The sequence below is a fragment of the Calidris pugnax genome, unplaced genomic scaffold (assembly GCF_001431845.1).
Source record: "Calidris pugnax isolate Ruff unplaced genomic scaffold, ASM143184v1 scaffold199, whole genome shotgun sequence".
In the NCBI taxonomy this organism is placed as follows: Eukaryota; Metazoa; Chordata; class Aves; order Charadriiformes; family Scolopacidae; genus Calidris; species Calidris pugnax.
In genome coordinates this window covers 393,798-406,270 of record NW_015090970.1, presented here as the reverse complement: position 1 = coordinate 406,270, position 12,473 = coordinate 393,798, and the positions used below count along the sequence as shown (strand labels likewise).

Here is a 12,473-nt window from a genome sequence, read left to right as displayed (position 1 = left end):
AAAATCTCTTGTGACCACTGGAGCTAGGTGGAACTCAAACTCAGTCTTTCCAAGACTGACTTTCTTTTAACTATCCATGAGAGGAGATTGGTGAAGTGATATAAAAATCTCCTGGACTGCAAGTGTGTCATCTGGAAAATGCCTGTCTCTGATTTTTATTTATTTCCCTGAAACTGAGGTCCTGCAGTCTTGGCAGATGAGGGGAAACACATAAGCCCCTCTGAGTGGGCTGATAGTGCTTCATTTTCACATGGCACCTTGTTCCTGCTTTTGGAGCCTTTCGAAGCAATTTGCAGAGCTGAAGGCTGAATTCTAACTGCGTGTTTCCCTGCAAGCTGGACCTGGCACGGCAGAGCTGTGGCAGTCCTACGCAGCACGTAGGAATTTGTTTCAGCTCTGTATCATCACCACCTTGCCTGCGATAGCGCTGCCTTTCTCTTTCCCAGAGGGGAGAGGGTTGTTCTGCGATTGGCGTGGGCTGGAGTGACAAGCGCTGCAGTGACTAGGGGTGATGATTTTAAAATCAACAATTTAGCTTTGATTTTTCACCAATTTTTTCCAAGTGAGTAGCAAAATCTAATAGATTGATAGGGATTTTTGTTTTGGTTTCTTTTCTTTTGTCTCTCGCCGTCGAAGAGTGAATTTGTCGTAGGCGGTTCAGCGTTGCAGGGAGCTCAGGAAAGCAGTGTTCACAGAGCAACTCAGCTTCCCTCTTACCACTCACTGAGTCAACAGAGGTCCCCAAAAAAGGGATGCTGAGCAATGATTCCAGGTTCACTAATTTTTGGAGCACCATCCCTTTCTTCAGGACAGAAATAGAACCTCATTTTCCTCCTCAGCTGTGCTGTCATCATACCACTTGCACCCATTTAAATGTATATGTGACATTAAGGATTATTAGGGGCTTTTATTTTAAGAAATGAACTCGCATCAATAAATTGTTCTTAAAAGCCCTGGATGTTTTTGGCTGTGCCTCCAGAATTGACTTTTGCAAACTCTTCAGATATTGAACTGAGAAGAGAGGAAGGAAGTCAGATTGCGGGCAGAGGGAGCATTTATATTTTAGCCTGAAGCAAAGTTTTGGTTTTGCCTTTCTCAGATGGAAGACAGATTCCCCAGTGCCAGTACCTCCAGTGGGACTTGCTTGATAACCTTTAGCTGTAACATTGCAAAGAAGACTTTGACCTCTAAATATAGATTTGGATATTTATAAATCCGATGCTTTGTACACACAGCATTCGGTGGGACGTAAACAGCTCCAGCAAATTGTATTTACCTCCAGCATGGAAACAAATGCTTGATTGCATCACATGAGCTTGCTCAGTGGCTTTTATTTATATACTGCTGGCTACACCAGGCAGGGAAGGGAGGAAAGCTTCCTTTTGTCTTTCGACCCCTAAAAGACCCTGGAGACGTCTCTCTAGCTTCCATTTGCCCTTTTCTTAAGCTCTTTGGTAGGCTGTTTACATCTTATTTTATAGACTTTGAGTATATACACATAAATATACACATTTCAGAGTCATGTGGTCTACTTTTCTCAAGAATAACAGACGGCAACTTTATGATCTGAGTGATTTTATTTGAACACAGCTGTGGCCTTGTGATTTAAATATTTCAATAAATTTTAAACTAACTAGATGAGAGGAAACTGTGCAGGGAAAACAGGTTAGAGCACGGAAGGAGGATTCCCTGAGGGCAGAGGCAATATGGGCTCTGCACGAACGCTCCTGGCCTCATCCTCCTCTCATCAGAAGGCCCTTGAGACCTTCCTTGGTCAGAAAGTCCATCCCAGCATCCTTTCCCCTCCTCGCAGAGATGCTCTTGAAGGCAGACATGGATGGAAATCAGTGGCAGGGGGTGAGGGAGAGGTGCTGCGAGCTCAAGTGATGTTCCCTTGGGTCCAGGCTGGCTAAAATGCAGCCCCAGGCTCTGAGTGTGTTTGTTCAGGCATCGCTGTACCTTTGAGCATCTGGTTATGAGAGGAGTTTGAGGAGCTTTTTGGCTTCTTCCTTTTAGCAGTGTGAATTCCTTGGGTTTCTCAGATATCTCATGATGCAGAGAAGAGGGGAAGGGGAACTGCAGGAGCAGACGGCAGACTTGGCTGCCATGCTCTTGGTCTTGACAACTGGATTGCTTTGAAATGATCACAACTTCAGTGTGTTGGGCTGTGTCCTGTCAACTTGCCTGTTCCAAAGGATGGCGTGCCCGTTGCTGTGTAAACGGACCGGTGAGGGCCAGGGGAAAGATTTGCAGATAAAAGCTACTACAAGCCAAGGAGGTTTCATGTCCCAGAGCCACTGGCATCAGCCTGTTTCACACCATCGTCCTCAAGATCTGTGCTCCATTTATTTTATGGTCCTTCCAGCTTTTACCCCTATCTTGGCTATATTCCTATAAATCTCCCCTATTCCTTTGTGTTTTGTCCATCTTCTAGGATCTGGCAAGTGCAGTTCAGTGTTTCTACATGTTGTTTTGAGCTCTACCAATTTCTGGTGATGATCATTAGATGAGCTTTGGAAGCGCAATTTCCCCTGTACAAAACCAGTTTAGAAGTCCACTTTTCAGAAGAGAGGCTTTGCCACATCATCCCGTTGAAATCTCTTTGTAGGATCAGGCCCTTAATCATTTTGTGCTGTAGCTTCTTCATATGTAAAACGGAGGTAAAGACTGTTTGTTCCTAAAAGGTCAAGGGGTTTAATTTCATCTGGGATCATTAGAGAATAGCGGTGATAATGCTACTGCTAATTACAAACAGTGTGTGTTAGAGTTTGTCTTTCCTTGTGCCAATGACGTTACTTCTTTTTTGTCTTAAAGGTCCCCCTGTGTTCATTAAAAAACCTGTGGACCAAATCGGTGTGTCGGGAGGGGTGGCCTCCTTCGTATGCCAAGCCACTGGAGACCCAAAGCCACGGGTCACCTGGAACAAGAAAGGAAAGAAAGTGAACTCTCAGAGGTTTGAGGTAAGAGACGTCCTTGAAATCTGTGTCTGAGTATGTATAAAGAGAGAGAGACTGACACAAAGCAGCTAATGCTCTTCTTGGGCCATTCTGAGACCTGATAATAAAGGGAGGATTGGAAGGGGAGGAGTTTTAACAGCAGCAGGAGTGAAATGCAAGCTCTTGGCCATGTCAACAGCTGGGTTTGTTCCAAAGCAAGAGAGAACTTGGGTCACTTATGTTATTGGAGTTTTTTCTTTTGTTTTGTTGGATTTTTTTCCTCTCCTGGGATATAATATAAAGCTGCCTTCTTCCCTCCCTAAGAAACCCCAGCTAAGCTGGTACTTCTTCAGCTCTGTAAGTTCACCTTTCATACCCATCCATGGCTCATTATTTTAACCCTGGGACAGCCTGGAGTAAACATTACAGTTGCTGGCAACCAGACCCAAGCAATTGGCATTGTTTAGATAGAAATGAGAGTGGAGGAACAAGGACTAGGAGGTCATCCTGTGGAATTTGCTGTGGGACTCAGCCCTGCCAGGCAGCTGTGAGCTGAGAGGAGCTTTGTGGCGTCAGCTGCCCGTGCAGATGGAGGAACAAGGCGGGGGTTCATTTTTATTTTGTTTTCCCTTGGTCTCTTTCCTCCTCCTTCATCACAGTTGTGCTCTGAACACCCACCCCCCACACACACACCGTTGCCATGGCCCGTTCTTACAGAGCATTTGAGATGTACGTAGCGGTTTTGGTGGGTCAGTGGCCAGGGAGAGGGTTTGGCGTGGGACGGTCCTCTGTCACCTCGAGGTCAGTGGAGAGAGACAAGCTGACTGTGGCAGTTGTGTGTAGGGATGGTGGGGCAGCTGCTGAAGTGTGCTTGTGAGTGTGTGTGTTTGTATATATGCTGCTGCCTCCTTTAGAAGCAGAAGCGAACCTTCTACTTCCAACCCAAGGAGGCTTACTATGTGTGTGTCTCTTTTTCCCTTTTATCCTCCAGACAATTGAATTTGATGAAAGTGCAGGTGCTGTTTTGAGGATCCAGCCCCTCCGGACTCCCCGGGATGAGAACATTTATGAGTGTGTTGCTCAAAACCCTCATGGGGAGGTCACCGTCCATGCCAAGCTCACCGTCCTCCGAGGTAAAGAGTGTGTCTGCCTCCACGTGTCAGTGTCGCAGGGGAAAAGGGACCCTTCAGCTTCTCCTTTCCTTCAGAGGAGTGGGAAGGCTGTCACTAAACATGTGACCAAGGCACAAAGTCCTCCTTTTTGCGGTTTGTTCTGACCTGTCAGATCTGTTTGCTGTTATTATCCCAGAGAGTCATAAAATTGCTTTGTAAGAAACAAAGCTAAAACTGAACCATTTTAGGAGGTTTCACTGGACGATGTGCTGAGGTTCATTCCAACCTGAATTATCCTATGACTCTCTGATCTTCCCTCCTCTCCAATAAGCGTTCCTTCACCAGCTTTATGAGCAGGACCAGAAAGTCCCCATCATTCTCCTCAAAAATGTGGCACCCAAGAAAACCTTGATTGAAGAATCACTTAATGGGCTGAGGTTAAGATGATTATACATCTGCATGAGCTTTCACACCATAGGTAGCAACACCAACCTCTTCCCTTGTGCAAGATCCCTATTTTGCCCTTTTTCTGGGCATCTTCCCTCTTTCCAGATGTCCTTTGCTCTATACACTGTACAAGAAAACAGTTCCCCTCTCCATTTTGTTCTGGTTCTTTTTTTCTACTTGTCCCCGCTATAGAGGATGTTTACATGGATGCCTCCTTCATGTCATCTGTTTGAAATATGCTCCCTGAACTTGATGTGGGGGAGGGAACAATATGCTGTTGCTGTGGATGCCTCTGGATGTTTACTGCTCTTACCCCGGAGATCTGTGTAATTGCTGTGTGGAAGACTAAGCTAGGCTGCTTGCTAAAACTGACCCTGTTTAGGGGAAAAGGTGTGTGGTGGGCTCTGTTCAAACCACAGGGCAGTGCAAGTGGTGCTGGCAGGAGGGGAGTGCTGGATAACCCTGAGAGCTCCTGGAGGGACTTCGGCTTGGGAGTAGTGGCTCTTGATGAAGCCATTGGCAGGAGGTGCTATAGAAAATCCAGGGGCTTTTGAATAAGGGAATTTGCAGGAAGAGCCATTATTTTTGCAGTGCACATCACAGATTTGGGTGCTGCAGGCAAAGTGTGGCCCTGATAAGGGCAAGTGATAGCTCTGCCTGGTTGCCAGTTGCCTTTTCTTCAGCAATTTCAGCGTTCTCTCCAAGAGCATCTTAAATCCTTTTGTTTGAACAGACAGTGAGCACATCCCTGACAGTGCAGCTTAAAATTTGTGTGCAAATCCCCACCATACCAGCAGTAAATAAAGACCAGACATAAAGGGCACATGGCAAAGCCCTTGACCTCCCCTTGTAGCAGGGAGTATCCCTTCTGCTGCCCACCTGGCAGGCTTTGTGCTCTCAGGATGCTGCCTGCCTTTAAGCATACGGGCCCATGGTCCAGTCATGCCTGACAGATTTGTGTAGGTGCACTTAAATCTCTCTGTGGCTCCTTTTGCCTGGCATGGCATTTAACCTTCTGTTAGCAGAACGTGGGGGGATGTATCTGTCAGGAGATTGGAACAGCGCTTTATGACAAGAGCGCGTCTCGCTGCGGTTCTCCCAGAGGGCTGGGAGCTTTATTCTTCACACCCATTCCCATCTATTCCTTGGGAGCTGTGACAGTTTGGGAGACGTGCCTCTGCAGTCATACTCCAAATTTCTGCCCCTTGAATGTAGCTACAAAAGAATGCTGTCCTCCAGCTGCTGCCCTCACAGATCCCCTGGATTCTCACAGCGTTTTTAAGGAGCTCTCCACCAAAAGAAAGCTGCAGTGTATGGGAAATGAGGAGCTGAGCTCAGTGACTGTCCTTAGGGACCCAGGTTCTTTGTACATGTCTTTTTGCAGCTTTTCCTTCCGGTCTCAGCATCATACACATGTCAGCCAGAGAGACAGATGACAGAACAGGAGCTCCATCTCCCCATTGCCTGACTAATTACGCACTTTGCTGATCCCACCAGCACATTATTGCTGTGTGCTCTGCTCCTGGGTCACACTGCTTTCACAAGCACTCCTCTTCTGTTTGCTGAATAGGACTGTGCTCGGGGCCTTTGATAACTGACTGTGCAAGAGCAGTGAGCGTTCCCAGTTCCTGAAATCTGGGGGAGCAGTAATTAGCTTCAGGCCCGGGCCAAGTTGTTGTTGAAGAGCATCAAGGAAGCAGTTCTTATACTATACCCTCCCCTTCCCTGCTCCGTTGGACTTACTCCATCCTTAATCTTTCCTTCGCTTTCCCACAGCAGAGATTGTCTCCTCTTTATCTGCATTTTTAAGTGCTGGGAAAGTTAAAAGGCCCAAGCACAAATCCACTAATCTCTGCAGTGACAGAGTCAGCCTGCTGGCATCTCCTTCTCTCTTCTTCCTCCCCGCTTCAGCGTTCACCCACTCCCCTGTTTGTCTTTATCTTTCCTTGCAAGGCCTCCTCCTCCTCCTTCCCGTCTCTCTTCTCTCACTTTCAGAACTAATATTTAGCATAAAGATGGGGGCTGCTCCCCGGCTGGGAGATGAATGTGAGCTGTCATTTGCAGAAGCTGGTACCTTGGTGGAGTGTGGAGTATGGAAACCTGCACCCCAGCTCCTACACACTGTGCAGGATGGGCTGTTCCTGCAGCCTGTTGGCTGTGCTCTTGTTACCAGTTAGACATATACCCCAGCTCCTACACACTGTGCAGGATGGGCTCTTCCTGCAGGCTGTTGGCTGTGCTCTTGTCACCAGTTAGACATATATGTGTGTGTACCTTCATGCTACACACACGGATGAACAGTTACGGGATCTCCTCAACACCGGTGCAGGCAGTTTGATGAACAGAAGAGAAAAACATAAGACAGTCTTCCCTCCTCGCTGCAGCTGCCGAAGGGATTGAGACTAAACCCCTTTTTGCTTACGCACATGACTACTCCTGGATCAGACCCTGATAGAAATCCACATGCATGCACTTAAAAACAGGAAGCTGCAGGAGAGGAAACCTTTGGGAGTTTCTGAGAAGCACAGCTTGTGATGGACACCATTAAACTCTACAAAGTCTCTTAACACCAGCTCTGCTGCCTTGTTTGTCCTTCCTGCTCTGCTTCTCAAGGGATCGGAGTTTTGATAGGGCTGCAGAGACTTGCTGTTCCTTCCACAGCTGGCTAGACATAGCGCCTGCAAACCTGATTCCTGCAGAGCCCAAAAGAAAAGAAAAGAAAATGGTTTGGGGAAGCATTTTCCAGTGATTGTTGACTCCAGCTGCTGTCGTTTTTCATTATAATTTAGACTTAAAGGAAGATAGTTGGCACAGGCACCCAGCTCCCAGTTGGTATGTTTTCTTCAAGCTCCACACTTCCAGGAAAGATAGACATATTTTATTATTATTATTGCTTCCTGTATACAGATTATAATTTCCCTCCACTTCTTTAGTAGCCTGAGACAGGGTTTCTCGTGCTGCAAAGGGTTGTCCTGTGCTGTCAGCAGCTGAGGGGGGACAGAGAGAATGGGGGGGCCTGGCTGCAGCTTTCTGCCTGCGCTGCCTCCGTTGCTGGGGGGCACAGGCTGGGCTTCGGGCAGGGGCCAGAAGGGATTAGTTAGTTCTTTGCTCTGTTGAAACTGAGAGAGTTCTGTGAAGGTTACCCTTTGTGAGTGTTTAGTAAATGCAGCGTGATCCAATAAAACCCAGTGCTTGGTCCAGTTCAATGTAATGGAACAAGATGTACTGAGCCCTGATACGTCGCTCGCCACACACTGGCCAATGCTGGCTTTTCCTGAGGATTACTGCCTTCTGGAAAATAGAGGAAAACTTGCTATTAGGCATGTAAGGAATGTGGTTCTTACTCCCGGAGTATGATTCAGGCTGCTTGTGGACAAACTTTCAGAGCTTCTTTTTCTAGTAATTCCCTGTTGTTTTTTATTTTCTTTTTTTTATGCAGTGTTCATACGTTTCTGTAACAATTCTGGCCTGAAATTCTTGTCACAGGTTTCCTCCTCCAAGAGGACATCTGGTGTGGGCATGTATAAAGTTCTAGCAAGATCCCTGCTGTTTTGTTGGTTTTTTGTAATTGCTGGCTTTAGATCAGCAAAAGGTAAACAAAAAACAGTTCTAGATGCTCAGCAGAAAGCATCCAGTCCCACAGGCGCACATCTCGAAGAGAAGCTGACCCCTTTGAAACATTACCTTGCAACTTGAAAAATTCTTGGCAGTCTGTCTTCAAACTTGACTTGTTTTTCTTTTCTCATAGTGACCTGAAAATCAGGCCACGTTGAAAGATTAGTTCTGTAGCTTATAAATAATGTCAGAGTGATTTTAACTCAGATGCCTTTATAAGGAGGGTACGTAGGGATACGCTAGTGTAGGGAAGGTGGTGTGTTACCTGCACTGTTACAGGGTCCAACACACATACCTAAGTGTGTATTTATTGTCTATAAACCTGCAAATTTATAATAATATTGTCAGGTTATTACTGTTTTCATAGTAAAGCTTACAGATCAAAATAAATGGAATCAACAGACAAAGCATGTTAGAGAGAGACTCCTGGCATGTATTAACATTGTCTTTGGCTGTGAAATAACAGTTAACTCAGACACAGGTACATATATATTGATGGGCAGAACTTGATGGAAGGTGCAAAGTATCAGGATGCCTGTTGGGGAGGGGGCAGCTGTAAGTGTTCATTAAAGAACAGGAATAAGTTTTCAGGAGTGCTGGATTTTGATCCTGATTCTGCTTAAAACTAGTGTTGCTCAAGCTGCTTCATCTCTATGTTCTTGGTTCTTTCCACCCTGAGGTGGGGATAGTTGACTGCTTGGAGACCAGCCAGCCTCTGTGCGTTGGGCCACACACCTCCAGAGACGAGCGAAAAATTACTCCTCTTTTTCACTTCAGCGGCATCCTCACTGTGGCTTTCTGCATTCAGCACATAGTGCCTCTGTACAGCCTCACACCCTCCTTCTCCTCTAAATTATTAAACAACTCTGCACACCCTGCGGGAAAACGAGCAGCAGCAACACCCGCTTTATCTTTCTTTATCATCCTCATTTCTAGCGCAGCTAATTATCTAAACACAGAGCTGCCACCTTCCAGAGCGACAAGGAGACAGCGAGCACCCGTGTAGCTGGTGCCCTTTGCCTTTTCTGTCTGACCCTGGGTGTCAGCACACACCCCCAGGTTGGTCCAAGGTGTGCCCCCCAGCACAGAGCATCTCCTCCGGTAGGATTTATTAGAAATGAAGGCTGAAGTGCTCTTCTCTCCTCTCCCTCCGTCCCTCCTCCCTTATTCTTTCTCACCCTACTTTGTTCGCTGGCCTTGAGGTAATTCACCAGCTTTTCATCAGGGGGACCTTTAAAGAGCTGGGTGTGAGAGCAGGTAGGGGCGAGGTGTTTGTGATGCTCTGTTCATGTGGCAAGTGCCACACGCGCAAACACTCGCCTGCGCGATTTCCAACAGCAGGCGGCTGCCCAGATGTGCCCTTGAAGCATCTTGAGCTTGGTTCTTTTGTTCTTGCTCTTGCCTGGGCTGCTTTCAGAAAGAGAATTCACCATCCAAGCCGTTCCTTCTTTATTTATTTGGTAACAGGTTCGGGCTGGTGTTTGGGGATTGATGGGGAGGGTGGCAGGGCATGCGTGTGCATGTCTTGTGGGGATTGAGCTGAGGTTGTAATTGCATTATTACAGGGAATCCAATTGTTAAGGGGATGGAGGCAGTTTCACTTTCCTGGCAGGAAGGAAATCTGAGCACTTGAATCAGTGCAATATGTGATGTTCAGAGATGCTTCCTCCGCTGATCTGATCCTCAAATCTGATCACGCCTCTAGTCGCAGTTGTTTTAATTAAACTCAGAGGAATTCTGCACATTGTGCTGCAAGATTAACATTTTTGTTTAATTAGAAACACTCAGTAATGATAGTTGTAGCAGGCCTCCCCCAACACACGCGCACACACACACACACGTGCACACACACACACACACACAGTCACGCACGCACCCTGCCAGTCAAGAGGGCTGGTCTCTCTGTGGATTAATTGGTTCGTGAAATTAACGGCCGTGGGTTTGAGCCAGGTGGAGTAGCATCAACCAGGGAGCAGGATAAAAGCAGTAATCAATAATGATGTCATCTGCAGCCAATGCGGCAGCAGCTCCGCGGCTCCTTAACAACACACCACCGCCTGGTTAAATAGCAGAAGGGAAGGGAAGACGTTAAAAGCCTGGCTGAAAGCTGTGCAAAGGCAAAGCAATTCCCAGGGCCCCCCCCTGTCCTGAGCTCACTCTTTGGGGGCGCTGGGGTTTTGCAGCACACGTGATCTGGAAGAGCACACACTGTTTGGAGACACCTACAGTTCCCAAGCACAGCCCGGGGAAACCGGGAACTCAAAGGTTTGGTTCGGTCCCTCGTTAAAGATGTTTATATTTCTCTTTGGAATGCAATACCCTGGTTCAGAGGTGCTTCAGACCCACCGAAATGACTACGCCTTCATACAACTGCAAGTTGCCATCCTAGGAGATGTGTGTTACTTTAGCAGCTATAAAATGGTACATGTTTTTGTTTGTGGTCAGATTCCTTTGATATATGGGGAGAGGTGTGGTTAATACATTTCACTCTCCAGTGAGTCACAATAGATCCTTTATAACTCTCCAACAATGGTCAGAGGAAGGAGACAATGCACATTTTTAAACACACAATTGAGGCATTTAAACCCTTTTCTTCTCTGCAGTAGCTTCGTGCTGCTAATAACGGTATTAGACGAGGGTTTCTTGGCCTCAGGTATCAGCACCACACAGATCTTTAGCTCTGCCTTCATGATCTTCATAGATTTTTTAGAAGTTGAGCCTGAGATGCATCAGTGTGGAATAGCTCTTACCAAATTGTGTGTGTTTGGAGCTTGAGGAGAGCTGGGATCTGGTGATTCTGCTTTGCTCGTGCAGGAGAAGACACCCACCATCACAAGGCCACCAGGTTTCTCTCTTGTTCTCTGGGTTCAGCCATAGTACTTTGGCTCCATTGCTTCTGACAGGTAACGTGCCATCAGCAGGACGTGAGCTCTTGTTGTGTTTGCAGTTGGCAGGGATGTTTCCCAACCAAGGCAAGGGTTTCCAGCCCAGCTCTGCTGCTGCTGTGAGAGCTCCCATTGGGTTCAGTGGGGGGCTGATTGTGACGTATGTTACTTTTTTAAAAATCCCACCCTTTTAAAGTCCTTGACGTAATTTCCCTTCTGTTCCCTCACCTGCTTTTGGGATGGATTCAGTGCCATAGATTCCCGAGGCTGTGATTCCTCAACACGCCTCATTTGAAATGACAGAGAATCCCTATAAAGTCTCACCCTGGTGTCTGCATCCTCTTTCCAAGCTGCCTTCCCCCAAAGGTTGATTTTCTAGGGGGAAAAAAATGGCATTTTCCTGAGCTGTATCAGCCAGCATATCCTATATCAGCCAGCAACTCTCTTCCACATGACTTAGGAGGTCGTGACAAAGATTGTGGGGGAAGCACTGGGGTTTTGTATTAGTTATCACAAATTAGTCACCATCAGTTAGGATTGCCCTCCTCACCCTCATTAGTGAAGGCAAAGGCAAGATTGAGAGGAAGCAGGAAGCTCAGTTGAGCTTGTCTTCTAGGTGCTGGTGCCACGTCCCTCTTCTTCTAGGGCAGCAGCACTCTGAATTAATAAATCTAAAAATCACACCCTGTCTGACAGCACTTGGCTTCTTGTTGTTATGTGTGTCCCCTCTGGTAACTACAGCTGGATGATATTTTCCTCTCCTTTCTCTCCCAGTTTCCACTGTGTCTTTGACAGGCCTTTTCACATAGTCATTTTCTATATTTCTCTCGTGCAGTTTGTTTCCTACTGAGGGGTTTGGAGAGGGAAGATGAACCCTTCCTTTTAAATGTGACTGCATTGTCTGCAGTGCTGGGATCTTTGCCATATGTGTGCACAGCTTCTGCTGTAAAAACAAATAACCACGAGCCGCTTACCTGACAGAGGGATTCAGGGCAAGACCTGGAGAAACTTTGAAATTACTATTCCCGCGCCTCAGAGAGCTTTAATAGTTTGCATTTAAATGTAGAATCTTCTTGTGGGATGTGAAAATAGTCACACAAAATGGACAAACTGGTAATTTTACTGTATAATGTGATTTCACAAGCCGTCTATGGACCGTTTACTGTAGCCTTGTTTTAAATTGCATTGCACAGGGCACCGGGCAGCAAGTCTACCTGGCGCTTTTCACTGAATTTCACTGAATTTTTAGAGTTGGAAGGGACCATAGGATTATCATCTAGTCCAACTCCCCTGCTGAAGCAGGATTGCCTAGAGCTAGAGCATGTTACTCAGGAGCATCCAGGCAGGTCTTGAAAATCTCCAAGGAAGGGGACTCCACACCCTCCCTGGGCAGCCTGTTCCAGGGCTCTGCCACCCTCACCGTGAAGAAGTTTCTCCTCATATTTGAGTGGAACCTCTTCTGTTCCAACTTGTGCCCA

At 46.8% G+C, this 12,473-nt stretch overlaps 1 protein-coding gene across 19 annotated transcripts in view; it reads left to right on the top strand.

Annotated features, from left to right (window-relative positions):
* The window catches only part of PTPRS (protein tyrosine phosphatase, receptor type, S), a 219,816-nt gene that overhangs the window by 133,394 nt on the left and 73,949 nt on the right, over positions 1–12,473 (top strand). For all 19 annotated transcript variants that reach the window (XM_014952826.1, XM_014952827.1, XM_014952825.1 and 16 more), the window contains exons 3-4: positions 2,815–2,960; positions 3,928–4,069. In XM_014952826.1, coding sequence (XP_014808312.1) covers positions 2,815–2,960; positions 3,928–4,069 — 288 coding nt within the window. The remainder of the gene's footprint in view (positions 1–2,814; positions 2,961–3,927; positions 4,070–12,473) is intronic.